The sequence below is a fragment of the Xyrauchen texanus genome, chromosome 8 (assembly GCF_025860055.1).
Source record: "Xyrauchen texanus isolate HMW12.3.18 chromosome 8, RBS_HiC_50CHRs, whole genome shotgun sequence".
NCBI classification, from domain to species: Eukaryota; Metazoa; Chordata; class Actinopteri; order Cypriniformes; family Catostomidae; genus Xyrauchen; species Xyrauchen texanus.
The window spans coordinates 45,031,079-45,054,670 of NC_068283.1; the positions used below are offsets into that span (position 1 = coordinate 45,031,079).

The window sequence follows — 23,592 nt, forward strand, 5'->3', positions numbered from 1 at the left end:
TGATCTTTAGGATATGTCCCAGTCGAGGATTCTAGCTGGCCTTGAGTTACGCAATCACGCTTTAAGTGACGTAATTTGAAAGCGAACAGCGTGAGATCTTGCTGAAGAGTCTGCTGTCACATCCACATCACCACTGAGAAAGATGAGATGTTCTGCATGACCGTGTGATTGCTTAATTTATTAAACAGGAAAGGAGGACTGATTGTCACTTCAAGTAAATTGGAAAGTGCTTTTTGCATTGTTATAGCAACATCAGGAGTTTTCTAAGGCTGCTTGAGCATTCAGTGTCGGATCATGTTTTGAAAAGTTGTGCTGCGATCCATTCAACTCTGGAAGTTGGCTTTTACAACTTCCTACTAGGAAAAGTGCAATGGAATGCATCTTTAAACCAGAATTACAACTTGTAGGCTCGTGCAGAAATTCTCAACTCCGCTTCGCCGAGATGGCATGATGTCACACAAACACGTCAACATTCAGGGAGATCAACAAAGTGATAAAGATTCACTTAATTAAGTAATATTGATAAATCATTTGTTCGTTACATGATATTTATCATGTTTAGATTTGTTTTTGTTCATGTCTTGATACCATGTCTTTTATTTTGAAAAGTTTATTTCCTGTTTCCATAGTCATGTGATGTCCTGTTTTCCCTCCATGTTCATGTGTCTTGTTTTCATTGGCTTATGTTTCCCCCATGTGCATGTATTTAAGCCCTCATGTTTCCCATTGTCCTTTGTCAAGTATTGTTAATGTAACACTGTTTTTTCATTCAAGTCATAGTCAAGTCATAGTCAAGTCATAGCCAAGTCATAGTCAAGTCATATTCAAGTCATAGCCAAATCATAGCCAAGTCATAGTCAAGTCATATTCAAGTCATAGCCAAGTCATAGCCAAGTCATAATCAAGTTATAGTCAAATCATAGTCAAGTTATAGTCAAGTCATAGTCAAGTTATAGTCAAGTCATAGTCAAGTTATAGTCAAGTCATAGTCAAGTCATAGTCAAGTCATAGTCAAATCATAGTCAAGTCATAGCCAAGTCATAGTCAAGACATATTCAAGTCATAGCCAAATCATAGCCAAGTCATAGCCAAATCATAGCCAAGTCATAGTCAAGTCATAGTCAAGTCATAGCCAAATCATAGCCAAGTCATAGCCAAGTCATAGCCAAATCATAGTCAAGTCATATTCAAGTCATAGCCAAGTCATAGCCAAGTCATATTCAAGTTATAGTCAAGTCATAGTCAAGTTATAGTCAAGTCATAGTCAAGTTATAGTCAAGTCATAGTTAAGTCATAGTCAAGTCATAGTCATGTCATAGCCAAGTCTTAGCCAAGTCATAGTCAAGTCATAGTCAAGTCATAGTCAAGTCATAGTCAAGTCATAGCCAAGTCATAGCCAAGTCTTAGCCAAGTCATAGTCAAGTCGTAGCCAAGTCATAGCCAAGTCATAGCCAAGTCATAGTCAAGTCATAGTCAAGTCATAGTCAAGTCATAGCCAAGTCATAGCCAAGTCATTGTCAAGTCATAGCCAAATCATAGTCAAGTCATAGTCAAGTCATAGTCAAGTCATAGCCAAGTCATAGCCAAGTCATAGCCAAGTCATAGTCAAGTCATAGCCAAGTCATAGCCAAGTCATAGTCATAGTCAAGTCATATTCAAGTCATAGCCAAGTCATAGCCAAGTCATAGTCAAGTCATAGTCAAGTCATATTCAAGTCATATTCAAGTCATAGCCAAATCATAGCCAAGTCATAGTCAAGTCATATTCAAGTCATATTCAAGTCATAGCCAAGTCATAGCCAAGTCATAGTCAAGTTATAGTCAAGTCATAGTCAAGTAATAGTCAAGTCATAGTCAAGTTCTAGTCAAGTCCTAGTCAAGTTATATTCAAGTCATAGTCAAGTCATAGTCAAGTCATAGCCAAGTCATAGTCAAGTCATATTCAAGTCATAGCCAAATCATAGCCAAGTCATAGTCAAGTCATATTCAAGTCATATTCAAGTCATAGCCAAGTCATAGCCAAGTCATAGTCAAGTTATAGTCGTCATAGTCAAGTTATAGTCAAGTCATAGTCAAGTTATAGTCAAGTCATAGTCAAGTCATAGTCAAGTCATAGTCAAGTCATAGCCAAATCATAGCCAAGTCATAGCCAAATCATAGCCAAGTCATAGTCAAGTCATAGTCAAGTCATAGCCAAATCATAGCAAGTCATAGCCAAATCATAGTCAAGTCATAGTCAAGTCATATTCAAGTCATAGCCAAGTCATAGCCAAGTCATAGTCAAGTTATAGTCAAGTCATAGTCAAGTTATAGTCAAGTCATAGTCAAGTCATAGCCAAGTCATAGCCAAGTCATAGTCAAGTCATAGCCAAGTCATAGCCAAGTCATAGTCAAGTCATAGTCAAGTCATAGTTAAGTCATAGCCAAGTCTTAGCCAAGTCATAGTCAAGTCATAGCCAAATCATAGCCAAGTCATAGTCAAGTCATAGCCAAGTCATAGCCAAGTCTTAGCCAAGTCATAGTCAAGTTATAGCCAAGTCATAGCCAAGTCATAGCCAAGTCATAGTCAAGTTATAGTCAAGTCATAGCCAAGTCATAGCCAAGTTATAGTCAAGTCATAGCCAAGTCTTAGCCAAGTCATAGTCAAGTTATAGCCAAGTCATAGCCAAGTCATAGTCAAGTTTTAGTCTAGTCATGTTTTGTTTATGTGAAGTCTAGTCTAGTCATTCATGGTTTTGTTTTGATTCACGTTTGTAGTCAGGGTTTTGGGTATCACGTTTTATAAAAATAAACTGCACTTGGGTTCTACACTTCATGTCATCGTCTTCGTCCTTGCCAGCAACGTTACAATATTAAAGCTTGTTTAACAAACGCCTGCAGAAACGCGTGTATAAAACATTATAATCTCTTTTGATAATCGTACACCCAAAGCACAAATGCTAGCGCTGCAGCATTGTTTATCAGTTGGGTTGCTAGGAGACATCTCTAATGAGAGTCAAACCTCTGCTTAGCTAACGGGAGCATTGCAGTTCCGACTATCGGGGAATGGGATTCATTTATGGTCGGAGATATCAAGTAGGAATATCCCACATCCAGCATGAATGCAAATATTATTAGATAGATTTTTACAGGTGCTATAGACCTCCTTGGTAGATTCATATGAAATATTATGATTTTTGAATGTCTGTTCGGGAGACGGTCATTTCACAAAACAGTCATGCTGCAGTTAAAATTAGTCTTGTTTGAGCATTAAATGTCTTTTCAAGTTCTGGCTTTCGTTTGTGGACGTGTTTTTAAAATGTCAATTGGTATTACTAGTTAGCTGCGACACAATGTATGATGCTCAAAGGCATAGGGTGTCTCATTCATTGTGAAAATGAGTTTTCTTAATGGCATGAATCACACTGAAGGCCTAGCCTTTTAATGCACGGCCCGCCACTGGTTAAACCCATATCAGTTCAATTTTAACCACTTTGCGCGTGTGACAGAGGGAGAGAGAGCACGCGGTCTTATTCAAGGGATCGCGAGAACAAGGCACAAACACTTCAAAGTAGCTCTGAACAAACACTTCAATGTTCCCAATAAATAAGTCTGAAAATGTCTGTTTGTATCTGACCTCAGTCTCTGGGACCTTGTTTACATTCAGCTGATGTGCACGCCACTGAAGTAAGTTTGTTAGAGGTGGATACTGTTTGATACAGATACACATAACTAGCTCGGGCTTTCAAGAAATTGGAATCATTCCCGATGTTAAATAAATTAATAATCCCATGTTTAGGACGATTGCGTTGTAGGGATGTACATGCAGATTTCAGATATAAATTCGGTGATTGAATGACTAACGTTTACTCACTGAAATGAGAAGCTTTTCCATTAAATCAATAGGCATACTGGAATGTTTGGGCACAGCAATATGGCGGCACAGTGGCTTCACTGTTATGACATCATGAGCAATCCAGTTCTAAATATATCAGTGGTTGTACCTCACTACACTTACCATTTCTGCAGTCTATATGTTTCAGAAATAGTAAGACCATTGCACCTTTCTTTCTGTCTGTCTGTCTTTGACACTTTTTGCAATAAATAAATAAATACATTTGCAAATTCTAAAGCTTTTAGGATGTCTGTGTGCATGGGCGGAGCTGCGCACAACAAGGTCGCCGCACCTCTCCGTCCCAGGTTTATCCGTGCACCTCCGATTTCTACACCAACAACACCCCCCCTTCTGACAATACGTAAATGCGGCCCCAAAAACACAAGTGTACCACAGACTGATCCCTGCTCGGCCACCACTGTGGAAAAACTCCGCCACTGTCTGTGTGTTGTTGTTTTTTCCATTCATCCCAGTGAATCGAGTCTTTTGAATAAATTCACCTAAAAGAATCATTCGGATCTGTTCACTGATTCGTTCACTGGTTCGTTCAGTCATAATTTCTGCAGATTCCTTTACATTACGCCAGAAGGCGGCAACAAAATACCGTCTTTTTTGTGTTATATGAGTGAGTCATTGAATCATGATTCAAATGATTTGTTAAATGATTAATAGTCGTTAACGACAAAACAACAGAGGTGAACGATAATTATTTATTCACTTAAAAGGTTTGTTCTAACCACCAATTCTTTTGTGAATGAAACACAACTATTAAACACTCAAGTGCGGCAAAAACTGTTTTGCAAAATTATGGAAGTATGACGAACTAAAATACAGAATTACGTTTTCCATACTCACATCTGACAAGTACCACACGTTTATTGACAGTGGAGGGTGATTTAGATTTGAGAAAATTAGATGTGTCAAATAATGAACTGAACCACTGACATGATGTGCTCTCAAAAAGCAACTCAACCGTCACACTGAATATGTAAATGAAGTTTATATGTATTTATCAGTATGTGCATCACGTGCATGACTTGTATTATTTAATTAGTATGTCAAGGGTGTTTCATGTTCTAAAAGGTTGAAAACTCCTCCTTTAGCCTTTGTTCACTGAAGAGCACTAGTTTTGTACAGAGGCAAATCTCTTTCAAATAACTGAAGTGCAGTGAATACAAGTACACAGACAGCGAGAGAGAGAGAGAGAGAGAGAGAGAGAGATTTTTTAAATGTTCGTTCAGCCACACTTGCCTGTCAGACCAGGGGGTACTGGCCAACAGTGCTCTTCACCATGACTTTTCCCGGTGGGCCGGGCCACAATAAGCTGAAATGGGCCAAAAAATGGCACCGCAATTTGATGTGAAGCCTTTAGGCAATTAGCCAATTAGTTTCTGATTGGCTAAATGGCTTATTGGAGTCAATTGGAGGTGTATCTGCGGATGTGCTTTAAGGACTACCTTCAAACTCAGTGTCTCTTTGATTGACATCATAGGAAAAACTAAAGAAATCAGCCAAGATCTCAGAAACAAATTGTGGACCTCCACAAATCTGGTTCATCTTTGAGAGCAATTTCCAAACACCTGAAGGTGCCACGTTCATCTGTACAAACAATAGTATGCAAGTATAAACATCATGGGACCACACAGCCATCATACCGCACAGGAAGGAGATGCATTCTGCTCCTGGAGATGAACATAGTTTGGTGCAAAAAGTCAATGACCTCAGCATTCCTCCCAAATGGTTTAAGGACAACAAAGTCAAGTTATTGGAGTGGCCATCACAAAGCCCTGACCTCAATCCGATCAGGCAAAACTGAAAAAGCATGTGTGAGCAGGAGGCCTACAAACCTGACTCAGTTACACCAGTTCTGTCTGGAGGAATGGGACAAAGTCCAGCAACTTATTGTGAAAAGCTTGTGGAAGAATCCCCAAAACATTCGACCCAAGTTAAACAATTTAAAGGCAATGCCACCAAAGTGTATGTAAACGTCTGACCCACTGTCATACAATAAATCCTTCTCTCTTCTATCATTCTGACATTTCACATTCTTAAAATAAAGTAGTGATCCCAACTGACCTAAGAGAAGGAATGTTTTCTATGATGGAATTGTGAAAAACAGTTTAAATGCCATTATAGTTTTTTATTTATTTATAAATAAATAAACTTACATTTGTGAACACTTTTTTCCTTTCTCTAAAATTTTCCATGAAACCCTAGCACACCATCACTGCCCCTTGAGGACCCCAAACCCCAGTTTGAAACTCCTGATATACAGTATGTCACTGCATTACAATATATAACATGGCTATAATATGGTTCTACAATGGTGCATATCAAAAACCAAGATAATGGGACCCTGTTCAAGAAACATGTTACCATGTTCATTTCTGGTACTTTTCTTAGTGATATAGACAATTCACAAGGTGAAACAAACAATATGTGAGGAGTTTTCGATAAAATGTGACAGTCCGTGGATCTCTAACAGAACACTAGCCCCCCCAAAAAAACAGTCCAATCAGTCAGTAGATAAAAAAGAAACTGGCTTTGAATGCTGGAACGAATGCAGCATAATTAGTGCTGGTCCTCTCGTCATAAACAGCTCCCAGTAAACAAACAACAGCTCATCAGCTCAGCCAGGAATGCCTTTGACACAAAAGATTATTATTCCAGCTCAAATGACCAAAGGCTAATACTTTCTGTCTGCTGTCCCCAACCCCAATATAAATCACTCCAACATGAGTGAGAGACATCTCCTAGAAAACAGTCTCTATCATTCTCAATCAATCTGACAATCCATAACTACAGAAAACAGCGGGCGACAAGACTGGATTCACACATCAGTGGTATAAAAGTGACAATAAATCATGCCAATAGCATTCACTCTCTCTATGTCTCTTTCAAACAGAACACTGTGCAGCTCTGTAACTAGGGCACAGTGTTTTCGTTTGAGGCCAAAAACGTCTTAAAGCAGCACATGGAGATGGGATTACTCCAGAAGGAAGATTAGAGACTGAATAACCACCAAAACAAGCCTTCAGATCAACAGCACACCGCCTGCTGAGAGAGAGTATCATCTCGAATGTGAAGACGATGATTGTAGTTTCAAACTGTTTAGTGCAGATTGCTTCTTTATTGGCTTCGTCTAGCTCAATAAATCATATTCTGCACTAGTGAGAGACCAACATATTAGCCAGGCCGAGAAATTGGTTGATATTTGGCCATTTTGAGATCATCAGCATTGGTCAATATTTATGTATGCGTGGATAATTCAAATGTTTTTCAGTGATTTTTGTGGATATATAGTGTAAAATAGTGGACAGTTCATTTCAGCAATTTTGTAGGTTGCTCTATGGGGCATTTGGTGACCCCATCACTTCAGATCAACAAATAAGACTTTATTCTATCAGAACGTTACCCAACATCACAAGGTTGCTCAATGGGGCATTTTGCAGACTTTAAACTTTTTGTGACCCCAACACTTCAGATCAACAAATGAGACTTTACATCAGAACACCTGATGTCCCGGATTACACTAATATACCCTACATCTCATTTGCCCACAATACATTGTTTTATATAGTATTAGCATTATAGTAGCCCGATTTAAAAACCCATATCAGTCGACCACTCTTGTGAACAATCAGCTGAGACGGGTTTTGCAGAACTGAATCCTAAATGAACCAAAAGCCAGACGGCAGGTCTTCAAGTGCACGTGACTCAGCAGCACCTGTTATATGATGCTTTTAGAAATAAGGTCACATGGAATAAGTGACATTAATATAGCTCGTTATGAATTTCTTTTCATAATAGTTATTGCTTAATTTATGCTATTCCTGTTTTTTATTATTACATCTTCGTGATAGCTGCACATTTCCAATGTAAATTCATGACAAATTCACACTGTCAACAACACTGTATGTGTCTGTGTGTGTGTGTGAGAGAGAGGGAGAGAGAGGGAGAGAGGGGGCGTTGTCATCGAGATGTCCTTCATCTGAGCTTGCGGGGGGAATGAGCGGTCAGTTCATACCAGAGAGAATCACAGCACAGACGCTCACAGCCACTTCTGGACTTCACGAATATCAGGTATGACGGACTACGTAAAAACAATTGTTTAATATTTAAGAAGATTTGGCATTAGGTGCTTATTGTGTGAGTTGAGTAAATCCATGTGTGTGTGTTTGTAGTGTATTACTGTCATCCTCTTAGACAGGACCATGTGTGTGTGTGCGTGTGTGTGTGCGTGCATGACAGATATAAAGGCATAAATAACGTCTTATATAATCTGTTGAAAAGTTCTACAATGTTGCGTTTTATTTTTAAGATGTTATCATAGGAAAACAGCTCTTAAGATTTAATTTGCCTCTTACAATAAGTTGTAAAAACTTCACGAGTTCATCTCAGCTTGTGCATGAGTGAAATAACTGTAGATATTTGCTGATTTAAAACGATGAACCTGAATTAAACCCATATGGAAACTCATTTCGACGTTTATTCGTTTGTTCATTTGCTTATTTGTTGGTTTGCTTCATGATGTTTGATTATTATTATTATTATTATTATTATTATTATTATTATTGTACTATTTCTTTATGCTTTTTATGAATATCCAACTATGGGATAATGACGTCTCTATCTGTTTATCCTGTGCATTCCCATATGAATATATACAACAATATATGGTTTCTTGACTATTTGAATGTACGTTACTAATGAATAAAGTGTTCACTTCTTGCAGTTGAAAAAACTGTGGGTGAATATGCGTGTCTCAACAGTACTGTTTGGCCTCGCCCACATCACGAGTCTATTGGCTGCTGCGGTGATCAGTCATGAGGGGGCGTGTCTGCAGGGTGTGAAACACAAGGCCACGCCCAGTCCAGAGCCCTATCTGAAGGAGTGTTCCCTCTACAGGGAGAGTGTGTGCACACTTTAGAGTATATGTTATATAAGTGCTAACGTTCATTATAAACACTTGTTCTAGATCTGTCTGTCTCTCTCTCCAGATTCATGTTGTTCAGAGCTTGATATCCAGGATCTTTCTGGTTCTGTGTCTGGTGTGGACAACTCTTTTTGGGATAAGTGTGGTCTTCTGAGCCCTATGTGAGTCACGACAGATGCAATGGTTTTGTTTAATGACAAAAACAGCACATTTGTATTGCTGAAGTGTTTGGAGCTGCAAACAAAGAGAAATTGTGCAAAATAATTAAAGTGAAATAAGATTAGTGCAACACATCATATTAACACATCAAATGAAATGAGAGCTAATTTTACACGTCAAAATAGAATAGTAAATTAAGAAAAACGTTTCTCTCTGTCTCTCTTTCCCTCTGTAGCTGCGAGTCTTTCCTGAAGCGAGTTGTTTGTTTTTATCGCTGTTCACCTGATGCTGCTCGTTGGCCACACCCACATCATGACTCCTCCCTGAAGGCAGTACCTCTGTGCCACAGCTTCTGTAGAGACTGGTGAGACCACGCCCACTCATCTTAAATCAGCCTAGAAATAGTCGATACTCCTGTTATTGGGTTGTTACACCGGGTCCGGAATGACTTTTAATGTGTGGTTGCAGCAAACTGGGCTGGTTGTGACGTAATCCCAACACCATTTCGCAATCAATATGGCCAAAGAAAATTATAAAAAAAATATATTTTTGGTCAGTTTATACCAGACCAGCTTCCAACATTGCCCAATGACTTACAAGTTGTTTATCAACATACACATTAACTAAAGAGATTCAAATCTGTTGCTGTGCATTGATCAAGCACTTCACGGACGCTTTTAGCGGTTGTGCACTGACACTGTTTAATGTTAATTATGTAGTTTTATAATATGAATATAATGCTTGGAATGGTCAGTGGAACAAGAAGACGAGGCCACCAAAGAATGCACTGGCTCGACACCATCAAAACAGACACTGACCTAGGCGTAGGATAGCTAAAAGGGAAAGTCCAAGACCGAAAAGCGTGGCGAGAGATGGCCCATAGAATCGGCGAGAGACGATCCGCCTGAATGGATAACACACACACATATTATGACATGGGTTTATTTTTTAGTTACCCTGGGTGAGATTAGAGTTCCTTTGAGTTAGGTGCGATGCTGTTTGAGGTAATGGCGGTTATCATACAGCAATTCAGAGCTTTGAATCTAATGTATTAATTGCTTTGATAGTTGATTCGGCATGTTGAGATGTTCAAAGCACCACCCACCGGTGACGTTTATTGGTGAACTCACATGAATAAAGGGAGAGAAATCAAACAGGTGAACAAAGGACAGGTGAAACCAATTAACTAATAATGAGGAGACAAGGAGGCGGGGTGTGATGCAAGACTGAGAGACAAGTGGCAATACAGAACCTAAAAAAAAAGCCACTTGCTCTCTCAAACACAAACACCTGACTGACACGAGTGCATATCGCCAGAGACAATGGCAACATGCTCTCATACCAAACAACAGACAAGACGGGATATTTGTGAGAGGATTCAACCACAAATAAACAGGAATCAAGACCAAAGTCACTGAACCCCAGCACAAAATGACAGCGGTTCACGATCTGGACACGCAGCGCAAGGCGAGCCCAACGCAGGTCGCGAGAGACAAACACAAAACAGTTGACACGAGTGCATGCCACAAGGATGACATAAGAGCAATGCACTCGTGCTAATAACCAACAAGGCAAGAGAATGCAGTCTCACATAGACTAGACAAGACACTAAACAAGAATGCTCCCCCCAGCGCCCCTGAGTTGTTAAATGTGAATACATGTACAATATTCTTCATTGTGTAAGTATTGGTTTATCTGTTTGTTTGTTATGTGAATGAACGTGATGTATCAGAATCAATGTTGCAGGTATGAGGCCTGTAAAACAGACATGACCTGTGCTCGAGACTGGACCACTGACCCACGAGGACAGAACTGCACTGGTAGCTGTGTGCCATATCAACAGGTACATTATACAACATTATAAAATAATTTTTCTAAATGTTTTTGTCCACTAGACAATAAAAGATAGTTATGAGTGGTTGCTAAGAGCTCTGATGGGTTTATAAGGGCTTCTGAGTGGTGGTTATGGTGCTCTGGGTGGCTGTTAGAGTGTTCTAGGTGGTTGCTAGGGGGTTCTGAGTGGTTGCTAGTGGATTCTGGTGGTTGTTAGGGTGCTGTAGGTGGTTGGTAGGGAATTCTGGGTAGTTGCTTGGGTGTTGTGAGTGCTTACTAGGTTGTTCTGAGTGGTTGCTTGGTTGTTCTGTGTATTTATAATGTTGTTCAATGCAGTTGCTAGGGGGTTGTTGTTAGGGTACTCCAGGTGGTTGTTATGGTGTTGTTGGTTGTTTTTTAGATGTTCTGGGTGGCTGTTAGGCTGTTCTTAGTAGTTGCTAGGGGGGTCTGAGTGGTTTCTAGGGTGTTGTGAGTGATTGTTAGGGTGTTCGGAGTGGATGTTAAGGTGTTGTGAAGGTTTGCTAGGGTTCTCTAGCTGGTTGTTAGGGTGTTCTGGGTGCTGCTAGGGAGTTTAAAGTGGATATTAGGTAGCTTTAGGTGATTGTTATGGTGTTTGATACTGGCAAATGTCAAAAGATTAATAGATAGATTACCCACTATAAGTCTATTGGATTTTTACACCTCTCTATTTATTGAAATGTTCCATATGTGAGACAATGAGACATTATCTATTATCAGTAATATGCATCATTTTGTGCACAGACATAACAGTATCAAGGACTAATCACCTGTATAGATTCAAAGTTCCAAACCAAATTATTCACATAATTGATTAATGGTTCCCAGGTTTTATAAAATGTCTTAATGGACCCATTAAGAGTAAATCCAATTTTTTTCCCAGCTTAATATTTAACATTATATCTTTGATCCATTATCAGTGTGATGGAGTAGTTATGTCTTTCCATTTAAACAGAATTAACCATCTTGCCAACAGAGAGGAAAATGCAATGACCCTAGCAGAGACATCTTGAACTGGTAATATACCAAAAATAGAAATAACAGGAGAGGGCATAATATTACAATCATAAGTCTTACAAATAGTGTCAAAAATAGATGACCAGAAACGTTCAATTTTTGAGCAGGCCCAAAACATGTCTTGAGCATGTGGAGAAGGAATGAACATTTGAAAGAGCCATGCTCCATTCCTCATCTGATAGAGGAACCAAAATCATGTTCCCACTGCTCTTTAAAATGGCAAAAAGAGGGATTACACCTACTCATTATTGCTAGATAAATCTTTGAGACTCGTCCCTTGTTAAACATATTTAATATAGAGTCCAGGTATGATAGTGCAGGTAAGTCAGGAAAATAAGTAAACTTTTTACGTACAAAATCCCTCGTTTTTAAATTACGAAAGAATTAGTTTTTGTTAGCCCAGATTTTCTAGATAGTTGCTCAAAACTAGCAAAAGTGTTATCAATAAATACATCTTCAACACATCGAATTCCTCTGTCATATCAAATTTGAAAGCCTTTGTCTAGTAAAGACGGTTGAGAAAGGTAATTGTTAACTATAGGTGATTGAATAGAAATATTCTGAATACACAAGTATTTCCTAAATTGTTTCACAATGCATAATGACTGTTTTACAATTACATTACCAGGAATACTATGAATTAATAATGGCAAAGATGAGCAGAGCAAAGCGGGCAATGAATGTGGATTACTTGTTGTTTTTTTCAGTATGAAGCCCTGCTGGAGTTACACCTTTCCAGTCTACTAACCAAAGGGGAATAGCATTGAAATTCACAGCCCAATAATAAGAATGTAAATTTGGAAGTGACAAGCCACATAGATCCTTTGGTCTAACCATAAATTATTTTCTTATTCAAGCTTATTAATAATCCATATAAAGGAAGAAACTGAGTGACTCCAGCCAGGTCTCCTAAGCAACCAAATTGGCCCGGTTGCTAGGGAGGATAGAGTCACATGGGGTAACCTCCTAGTGGTCGCTATAACGTGGGGCATGTGATGAGTTGTGATGGATGCCGCGGAGAATAGCGTGAAGCCTCCACACGTGCTACGTCTTTTTGTAAATATGATCACTGGTCACTCAGCGAACTGTATACAAAAATCTAAATAATATTGTGGTTCAAAACATATCGATTTATTAGAATTGTCCTGGAGCTGTGGTGGACGCATCTTCTCCATTAACATGCTCAACAGCACCCACCTTCACCTCTTTTATTGTCCGTCAGATGACAATCATAAGCCTCTTAGTAAAGTAACAGCACACCTGTCCTCAACAAGACACACGATTTGAGGGATCATTCATGTCTGGAGCACAAACACTGCATGGCGACTTAGACACTGAATGTTTAATACTTTAAATCGCTATGAGCAGTAATCATAGTGATGCTTGACTTAGCAAACACCTCTAAAGAAAAAGTGGAACAAAGAATGTGAAGAGCCAGTGTGACTCCAGGATGTGGACGCAGCTGCCACTCTCGTTGAAACACACACACACACACACAATCACACACACTCAGCTTGTCAGTTCGTGTCATCATTTGTCACAGCTGACATGATGTACATGTGAAAAAGAATGTGTGAATCAGTGAAAATATCCGCGGGTGTTTTTCAGTGATATTTTGTCCTGAAAAGCAATCCTGGCCATTCGAATCACAGAACAGACAAATAATGTGTGTGTTTCTGTGTTTGGAAGTGAATGATGTGATAATCTTGTCACACAAGAGAGAATGAAAATTCAGCTTTCTCTTGTTATGACACAAGTGAAGGCTCAAATAAAACTAGCGTCATCACGACTCTTAACAATTCTCTCTCTTTCCCTGACATGCATTTTAACGTTTATTTATCTGACAATATTAGCAGAAGAATTAGAGATGTTTTATCTTCTTTAAACATACTGTGTGATGGTGAAATGCCTCCCCTCATAACTGCATTTGTGATCTTCACAGTCACTTTTTTACTTTCATCAACTTTGTCACCCCCTGGTGGACCCCCTGGTGGACCCCCTGGTGGACAAGTTATTTTTTTTTACATGTATAGTGCTTTTCACAATACTCATAGTTTCAAAGCAGTTCAAAATCATGTCACAATGTCTTTAAACCCCTTGTAAGCAAGCCAAAGCTGACTGTGTCAAGGGTTAGGACTCCATAAGATGTTAAGGCTAGGCTTCTCGCATTTGTATAAAGTATATTTCTGGCTTAACTCAGTGTTTGTTCGGCAGATGTATCAGCATGGACGAGATCTCTGTGAGAGTCTTTGGAGCGACGCTTTCGTGACCATTGAAGATGACCCTGGGGAAGAAGACGGAGTTGAAGGTCATAACTGTGGCTGTCTGACGCTTAGCCCCTCAGATCGGGATGTAATCGCAGCCCTGAGGGTTCAGGAGAATGACCCAGAAGAACTGGACACCACTAAGAGTGGACTGCGGCAGTACCGAGCTCCCTGCCCCCCCACGCAGCCTCAGACACGCAGTGCCGCAGCACCACCGCAGGCCCGGAGGAGCAATGACAACACGGTGCTGCGGAAACGCTCTGTACTGGCCAGTGATACGGAGGGCAGCGGGAGTGGCTTCTAGAATCCTTCTGTTCTAGATTGGTTCTAGGTCTGCTGAATATTTGATAACAGAGATTATATAATGTTGTGGAATACTGCGTAGAAAAAATTAGGTCATGATTGGACAGTTCCCTGAATAACTCAATCCCACATTATTTTTATCTTTAAGTGCTTACTTTATCTTTGAGCATATCATTACAAATATCTGTTGAATTGGAAGAAAACTAGTGTTCTAAGGTTTGTACAGTTATTCTACTGTCTGTGTGACATAGTTGGCAAAGAAATCCTATTTATGCTAGGGGGATCTGGGAGGTTGTTAGGGTGTTTTGGGGGGTTGTTCAGGATGGTTGCTAGAGTATTTTGGGTAATTGCTAGGGTGTTATGAGTGGTTGCTAGGGCATTCTGGGGGGTTATTATGGTGTTTTGGGTGGTTGTTAGGGTATTCTAGGTGGATATTAGGTGGTTACGAGGTGGTTGCTACTTTAAAAAAACAAAAGTCTCCATACCCAAGTCTCTGAAATTCTGTTGTAGGGCTCAGGTTCCTCCTTCAATGTAAATCTAGGGGTAGTTTTATTGTCCACTAGATTAAAATAAACATTTTAATCACCTAGTAAAGTAATAGCACACTTCTCCACATGATTTTTGGGTAATTGCTAGGGTGTTATGGGTGGTTGCTAGGGCATTCTGGATGGTTCCTAGGGTGTTCTGGGCGGTTGCTAGGGTGTTTTGGGTGGTTGTTAGGGTATTCTAGGTGGATGTTAGGATGTTTTGGGTGGTTACTAGGTGGTTGCTACTTTAAAAAAACAAAAGTGTCCATACCCAAGTCTCTGAAATTCTGTCATAGGGCTCAGGCTCTTCCTTCTATGTAAATCTAGGGGAAGTTTTATTGTCCACTAGATTAAAATAAACATTTGAATCACCTAGTAAAGTAATAGCACACTTCTCCACATGATTTTTGGGTAATTGCTAGGGTGTTATGGGTGGTTGCTAGGGCAGTCTGGATGGTTGCTAGGGTGTTTTGGGTGGTTGATAGGGTGTTCTGGACGGTTGTTATGGTGTTTTGGGTGGTTGTTAGGGTATTCTAGGTGGATGTTAGGATGTTTTGGGTGGTTACTAGGTGGTTGCTACTTTAAAAAAACAAAAGTGTCCATACCCAAGTCTCTGAAATTCTGTCGTAGGGCTCAGGCTCCTCCTTCAATGTAAATCTAGGGGAAGTTTTATTGTCCACTAGATTAAAATAAACATTTTAATCACCTAGTAAAGTAATAGCACACTTCTCCACATGATTTTTGGGTAATTGCTAGGGTGTTTTGGGTAATTGCTAGGGTGTAATGGGTGGTTGCTAGGGCATTCTGGATGGTTGCTAATGTGTTCTGGACGGTTGTTATTGTGTTTTGGGTGGTTGTTAGGGTATTCTAGGTGGATGTTTGGATGTTTTGGTTGGTTACTAGGTGGTTGCTACTTTAAAAAAACAAAAGAGTCCATACCCAAGTCTTTGAAATTCTGTCATAGGGCACAGGCTCCTCCTTCAATGTAAATCTAGGGGAAGTTTTATTGTCCACTAGATTAAAATAAACATTTTAATCACTTAGTAAAATATTAGCACACTTCTCCACATGATTTGAGCTACCATTCATGTCTATGGCAAAAACAATGGAGGAAGAGTTCAACTCTGAAGTATACTACTTGTGTTTGGGGTTTTGTTAAAATAGGTTACAGTAATAGTGATGCTTGACAATGCCACCATTGCAGATCAACTTACACACTCTCTACTGTATATTACACACACACTCTGATCTGTAAGTCATGTCTGTGTGTTGTTAATATTTAGCATGGGTATTTAAAGGGTGTTTAAGTGAAAATACAGCTATGATCCTGCTGTCATGTAATAGATCTTGAGGTCTGCTGTCTGCAGAATATGAGTACAACACTGTAAAAAAGTTAAGCTGAGAAATACTGTGAAAGAATACTGTAAAAAAACAACTTTTTGACTCGAAGTGTCTTAACTGCCAGGTTATCTGTATGTAAATGGAAACATGTGAATGTGAGGAATCTGATGTTTAATGTTTTGTGGCTGCTACGAGTAAAAAAAATGTGTAATCGGAACTCTGATTGTCTTTATTTCAGATCAGTAAAATCACAATGATCTTATGAAAGTCCCAGCCCCTCTCCTCTCATCTAATTACTGAGAAAGTCAAGCTTTATTGTTTTATTAAGGTGACCACTGACCAGAAATCAGTCAGAAGGTGTGTCCCAGTGTCCCGACTGTGTCCCAGTGTTTAATTTTGACCTTTAGGGTGGGCAATAGGTTCTCACTTTAGGGGAGAAATGTCCCACCAGTCCCCCCTTAGACCTGGCCAGAGGCTGTGCTAGAAAACACATTTATCCATCACTCTGACGGAGTTGTAAAATTGGCATCATGGTATATTATCATGGTCATACGTATAGTAGAAGGGCTACATTCAGGGGTGTGGTAGTTGAGATATGATTTTTGACTCCTCAAGTGCAAAACTGGTGAAACAGGAGGTCCAGGATGAAGTTCTACCTGTCAATCAACCGCTGCACCAAAACAACATTTGTAAACTTTTCTGGTTATGTGCGGCTTTAAATAGGAAATAACCATATGATCGGAAAAAATGTAAAAAGTGCATACATATGTACATACATGCACAAGTTCACAGACCTTCAGTGTGTCTGATATCAACGTACTGAAAAGTGACACCAATGAGAAGCAAGCTCATTTAAAATGTACAATGCTAAAATAACAGAGGATTCTGCACTAAATGTCATGTTTGTTTAGATTAAATGCAAGTATAATTGTCAGCACTTTGTTCTTTTGTTCTGTTATACAGTAAACTGACATAGTGATTGATGTATGCAGTCACAAAATCAGAGACACTCCCCTCGAAATCTGAACAGGTGTGGTCAAAAGAGATCACACATGACAATCAGGTGTAAATGGTGATGTGTCTGTAAATGCAGACGACTCCTGTCCTCTTGTGATCGGAGTGTATAATAACAGGCAATAATAGATAGGGCACACACACACACAATGCGGGAGAGTAAGATAAGAATAAGAATAAGAATTTTGTGGTGGTGGTGTAGTGGGCTAAAGCACATATCTGTTAATCAGAAGGTCACTGGTTCAAGTCCCATGGCCACCACCATTGTGTCCTTGAGTAAGGCACTTAACTCCAGGTTGTTCCAGGGGGATTGTCCCTTTAATAAGTGCACTGTAAGTCGCTTTGGATAAAAGCGTCTGCCAAATGCATAAATGTAAATGTCAGTCAGAACTTATTCACTAGGTTATAGTTGTCTCTTGTTTATTTTTAATCTGTCAAAATGACGGTAGGCATTTGAATGATCCGTCAATGTTTAAAAAATGTCTCTAATAAATCACTCACCCTCATGACAATCATTAGAAGAATATCTCAGCTCTGTCGGTCCATTCAATGCAAGTGAGTTGTGGCCAGAATTCTGAAGCTCCAAAAAGCACCTATATATCCTGCTTTATCTAGCTTAATCAGAGGCACAGATGTGCAAGCACAGAGACTGGTTGCTCATCTGGATCAGTTGGGATTCAGGGTCAATTGGACAAAGAGTCAGTGCCCAGCAAGTTTTTCTTCCTAGGACTGAAATTCGACTCAGTTGACCGATGAGTGCATTCAGTCCATTTTCTTACACTGGTTGAAATTCAAGCTACGGGAGACCCTGCCATTGCATCACTTTCGGCCTAGGCTGGAAAGCCCTGTATGTGGGACGTCCAGCATTTGGCACTTGGACAGGTGTATAAGCAGGGTGGCATCTAAATTGTCTGGAACTACTAGCATTCCCCTTGCCTCTGAAAGCCTTTTGAGCAGATGTGCAGGGGTCTCACGTACGATACACTTCAGACAACACAGTATTCGTGCCGTACATAAATCGCCAAAGAGGAATGAGGTCATGCCTAGTGGACTATTTGTAAAAAATATGTCAAGGGGGATGGTGGGAATCACACAAAGATCCCCAGCGGTCTCGCGATTGGTATTGATTCAATTTAATGCATGTTATTGCTACACAATTCTTACGTAATCGTGACAACCTATAAATATTTAAAAAGGTGCATTCAAGCTACGATATTTCAGCACAGTTTTACTATGCAAATGCTTACCATGCAGTATTATCCTTGTTACTTCTGCAGAAAGCATAAGAATATCATATTGACTGATGGAACATGTAGTAATTAAATAATAGATTACAGCAATATATGGTTTGTCTATATTTTCCAAGCAGTCTCTTATTTCCAGTACATGTATTATAGAGAAATGTCACTGCAGCTGTCATTTGGTCCACACTGCATATAAAAAATCTGCTTTCTGCTTCATTCTGTGAATAAAATTCAGTAAAAGTAACATTTGTATACACTGGTGTGGTGAGGTGCCTAAGTTTCATTCAGTGTCACCCCTGGCAACAACAATTAGACTCACTCGCAGGCACACCTGATACCTATTAATCAATGAGGGAGACACAGGGATAAAACCCTGCAAGAGAAACAGTTGAATGAGAAGATTGTGAGGAAACGTACCACAAGCTCGGTAATAAATGTGCCCAATATTGTGACCTCGCTCACAGGGTTTTCTCCCTCAAAGACTCAGACGAGGAGCGAGTCTCACCTCTCCTATAACAGCACTCTCTCATCATCACACTGTACGAAGGGTAGAAGGTGAGTGCACATGAGCACCTTCACCAACCCTGAGAGAGCCCCCACACCGGAGGTAAAATTATCTGCTCAACATATCCTGATGTAACTCACTAATCAGGATGATGTTAAGGCATATTTACATACATTTGATGAGGTAGCGACTCATGAGTGTTGGCCGCAAGGGGAGTGGGCGCAATTTACCACCCCTCTCCTTACTGGGGAACCGCAACACGTCTACAACTCACTGCCGGTTGCTTCCTCACATGACTATAATATTTTTCAAAGAAATTCTCACATGAGTAGGGCTCTCAGCGGTCTTAATGCTGGGGGCTTCGACTCCAACATGCCGGTGAGGGTACAGCTGGCACAATTACAGCGGCTGGCAGAACTTTGGCTATCGGAAGATGTTACACCAGCCAGAGTGATTAAAAAGATGAATAATGAGAGCACTACCTTGTGCACACCATCGCTATGGTGAATCCCGCCATATTAAAAGAACTTGTTGAAGCAGTGGAATGCTCCGAAGCCACCTATGCCAGGGAAGCTGGGGCGAGGGCTGCGCCATTCCCCCGGAGGGGCCCAGGGGATTGAGAAAGCACAGAGGGAACCAGGCCATTCTCGTTGCCACAGCCGCAGCACAAGACGAGCCAATGCTAAATAATCCAAATCCACTCGAGGTGCGTGCCTGGATGGCGGGCTGCATAACATACCTCAGTGTTCCGGTGAGGGCTCCTGAACGACAGGTAAAAATCAATGACCAGTGAGTCAAAGTCGTGTTGGACACGGGAAGCTCCATGAGCCTCCTGCAGTCCCACCTATTGAAGTCAGAGAAACCAGGGCGTGTGCAAATCCCCATCACGTTTGTGTACACAGTGACACAAAGTCTGCTCCAGCACACACAGTTTCAATAACATCGAGCTCTGGTTCCTGGACTGTGCAGGTGGGTATAATGAAAGATCATCCTGTTCCACTACTATTGGGGTGAGACTGGCCAGGAGTCAAAGCACTCCTGCATTCGGCAAAGTAGCCCGCCCCCCGAAGACCTCCTAGACCAAAACGGAAGGACTGCACCCAGACTGCACTGTTGGCAACAGAAAGTGAGAGGATGTGTCAGACAATAGAAATCTTAATGTGATCTGTGATTGTGACAACTTGTATGCAACTTGTAGTGATTGATGTATGCAGTCACAAAGTCAGAGTCACTCCCCTCGGGTGGGACCATGACCTATTGGCTGAGGCAGCCAGGGAGACAGAGGGTGGACCAGATTTACCACATCAATCTCCTCAAGTGCTGGGTGGAGCCAGCATGGCATGGAGGGACGTGGATTTAGGAAAACATCTGTCGGCAGCCTATGAAAGGAAATGGAGGCCCTGGTCAGTCAATTTACGGATGTCTTCTTGGAGGTCCATGGGCAGACAGTGGTGATCTCACATAATATATGCACCGCCAGAACTAGTGGTACAAGCAACCCAAAAGCCCATGAGGTTAAGGAGAGCCTGTTTTATTTCAACCTTGAATTTGACAGAATTATATTGACAAGTTCCATTATCACCCAAGGCAAGCTAACTAAAATAAAATAATCTTGAAAAATATGTATTTTTTGTTATTGTTGCGGTATGTTTTTAAACCCAGCATTACCGTAACACAAAGATGGCACAAAGACAGCAATAATGACCTCATTGGATTAGCAACAGAGTGGGAGCACGCCCCTGGATGCTGCCATGACTGGCTTGGGGTGCCGCAGAATCTCCGCTCAGTTTAATATTTTAATTGAAACCGACGTTAAAAGTATCAGCAGTACCGAGTACTGACTAAATTCTGTACATGCGCGCCGTATGAGTATAGCCGGCTGCTTTTTAACGCTCACATGTGAATGTCTTCACGTGTGCGCTCGTGTAACGCAGTGAATACAGCTGTGCGTGAGAACAGTCAAGCTCACTTCTTGGTCAAAATACCACTCTTGAAGATACCAAATCTGCTGTCAAAGAGATATACAATACAGCTGTTGTTGTACTGTGTTACATGAGGGTACAATACCAGTAAGAGATAAGAGGACAATAATCTTATACCTCAAAATATCCAATCTGTGCAATGTGTAAATGCTTCCTAACATTCCTGCTGCTGTCTGTTACATTGTTAATATAAAAATGTTAACTGAAATAGAAATAAAACTAAATGAACTGGGATTAGCCTATTTAAGCCATCCGATCCTTGTAAGGTGGGAGCTCTCTTCCCTTCTGCCTGCATAGCGCCTCAGAAGCTGGACATGTGTTTGTTTTGTTTTTTGTTGTATACTTACAGTATTGTTTAAACCCCTAGACTTAATTAATCTCTTAATAAATCATGTGTATATCTGTAATGTGGAAATATGTGAATATACAACATTATGATCCAATGATCAGAGTTAAATGAGGCAAAGATTCAAAGAACACAAGATAGATTCAGAGATCACAAAGACACAGAAACTCCACCCTCATACAACACTCACCAGGAAGTGACTGCCTCATTTCTCTCTTTACTGTCGTACTGACTCTTCTGTGAATATTTGGATCAATGATCAGTGCAGAACTAAGGGAAACACTTTCAACAAGGATTTTTGTGAAGTTAGTTTCAGAGTAGACAGCAGATCTTTGGTGATTCTGATGGTTATTCATTCTTGAAAGCAACATTCAGGAAGTGAAAGTAAAGTTCAGATCTTTGGAGCTTTTACAAACAGTTAAAATGGCTTCTCTATCTGTGGAAGATCTCTTTTGTCCAGTGTGCTGTGATATCTACAAGGATCCTGTTTTTCTGTCGTGTACTCACAGTTTGTGTAAAGAGTGTCTTCAAAAGTTCTGGAAAATCAAGAGGACTCAGGAGTGTCCCATCTGCAGGAGAAGATCTTCAAGAGATAAACCTCCTCGTAATCTGGTGTTGAAGAATTTATGTGATTCATTCCTAAAGGAGAGATCAGAGTGTGAGGAGATCTGCAGTTTACACAGAGAGAAACTCAAACTCTTCTGTCTGGATGATAAACAGCCGGTGTGTTTAGTGTGCAGAGATTCAGAGAAACACACCAACCACACATTTCTCCCCATCTGTGAAGTTGTTCCATCTTTCAAGGTATGATTTTATATATATAATTGATCTACACATATACAGTATTTCATGGTATCATCTTCAATAAGAAAATGTTGAACACTCACTCTTCTCAAAAAGTCTCAACTTTATGAGATTATAACCTCATGAAGGACCTCAACCTTTCATTCACCATCAGATCCTTCATCAGACATCTGCAGTGTTGCCAGACTGGGCGGGTTCCTGCCCAATTGGGCTACTTTCAATCGATTTGTGTGGGGAAAAATGTGCTTGGGCGGGTGGTCAAAATTTGTGCTGCTGGAATGATTTTGGCGGGTTTTTAAAAAGATAAAATTTCCAATGCCCATGCAACTAAAATAAAGACAACGTCTCTACAAGCAATCATTCAATCTAATAGAACATTGATTAACAGAAAATGTGTTTAATCCTGTTCAGAGGAGATACGGGTTGGCACATCCACCAGTGAGTTCTGAATGTGCACGATATGCAAGTGTTGCCTGTTGGTTTTGTGATAGAAATTAGACAATCTTAACAATGACAAAGCAGTAAAAATTTAAGAGAACATATCGAAAATGGGAAAATTACCCAGATATCAAGTGGTGGTTAAAGCCAGGACTTATCTGTGGAGTTTTCTTGGAGAAATTGCACCTTCGAGTTTCTCCCATGACCAGGCCACTGATACCTTTGGACTAGAAGTGTAATGCTGTTGAATTAAAAGTTACTTTTGAGTTTTCTGCTCTTTGCTGACTCATGGATGTGTGCACAGGAACACAGAATGATTGAAAATCAGCAGCGTTATGTCATGATCACAGCTGTCAGTGAACTTTGACTGCACTGTGTATTAGCGAATTCACCTTATTAAATTTCAACATATATTTACAGTTCCCCTTCTGTCGCTCAGTCGGCGTTGTGTCAATTGAAGCGACACTAGGGGTCTTTCTTGAAGGCCTCGTGTACCTCTGAACTTGAGAAAAGGCCAATGAGAAATTGGCAGACAGAATTTGCATGCCCCTCCCCCAGACATACAGGTTTAAAGGGGGGAGGGCATGCGTCTGTTCATTCAGACTTTTTCTTCGGAGTCGAGCGGTTGTGCAATCAGTCAGCTGAGAAACACTACTTGTAAGGATCTCCTCTTTGGGTTGCTGTTCTCCTCCAGACCAGCAGAGGGCGTTCGCCCTGGTCCTCCCGTGCAATGCTCCTCTCCACTCCTGCAGATGGCATCAACACCCCTAACCCGGTTTAACCATCTGCTCATCAACCCTCATTCCCTTCACCTGTGTTTTGCCCTATATAAGTCTGTTTGTTTCTCCCATTTGTGTTCAGTCTTGAGCCTTTGTTCTGTGTTCCTCCTGTTTCCAGATCTCTAGTTTAGTCTTATCCTTGTAGTACCTTTTGATCCTTGTGTCTCTTTTGTTTCTCAGTTTTGGTGAAGCTCGGCTCTCCCGGTTTA

At 40.5% G+C, this 23,592-nt stretch overlaps 2 protein-coding genes across 2 annotated transcripts in view; both read left to right on the forward strand.

Annotated features, from left to right (window-relative positions):
* Window positions 1-7,854: 7,854 nt before the first annotated feature.
* LOC127648331 (riboflavin-binding protein-like) lies at window positions 7,855-15,004 on the forward strand. The gene is made up of 6 exons (XM_052132987.1): window positions 7,855-7,956; window positions 8,609-8,786; window positions 8,874-8,970; window positions 9,204-9,332; window positions 10,715-10,811; window positions 14,051-15,004. Exons 1-6 carry the CDS (start codon window positions 7,882-7,884, stop codon window positions 14,402-14,404), a joined length of 930 nt encoding a protein of 309 aa, XP_051988947.1. The 5' UTR covers window positions 7,855-7,881; the 3' UTR covers window positions 14,405-15,004.
* A 6,548-nt stretch (window positions 15,005-21,552) lies between these two features.
* The window catches only part of LOC127648315 (nuclear factor 7, ovary-like), a 66,873-nt gene continuing 64,833 nt past the window's right edge, over window positions 21,553-23,592 (forward strand). Inside the window, exon 1 of the mRNA XM_052132971.1 lies at window positions 21,553-22,166. Within this exon, the coding sequence (XP_051988931.1) occupies window positions 21,786-22,166 (381 nt within the window). The 5' untranslated portion in view covers window positions 21,553-21,785. The remainder of the gene's footprint in view (window positions 22,167-23,592) is intronic.

Coding starts and splice junctions, on each gene's coding strand:
- LOC127648331 (XM_052132987.1), top strand. CDS start 7,882: ATGAGCGGTCAGTTCATACCAGAGAGAATCACAGCACAGACGCTCACA. Junction 7,957..8,608: donor CTGGACTTCACGAATATCAG/GTATGACGGACT, acceptor CACTTCTTGCAG/TTGAAAAAACTGTGGGTGAA. Junction 10,812..14,050: donor GCTGTGTGCCATATCAACAG/GTACATTATACA, acceptor TTTGTTCGGCAG/ATGTATCAGCATGGACGAGA.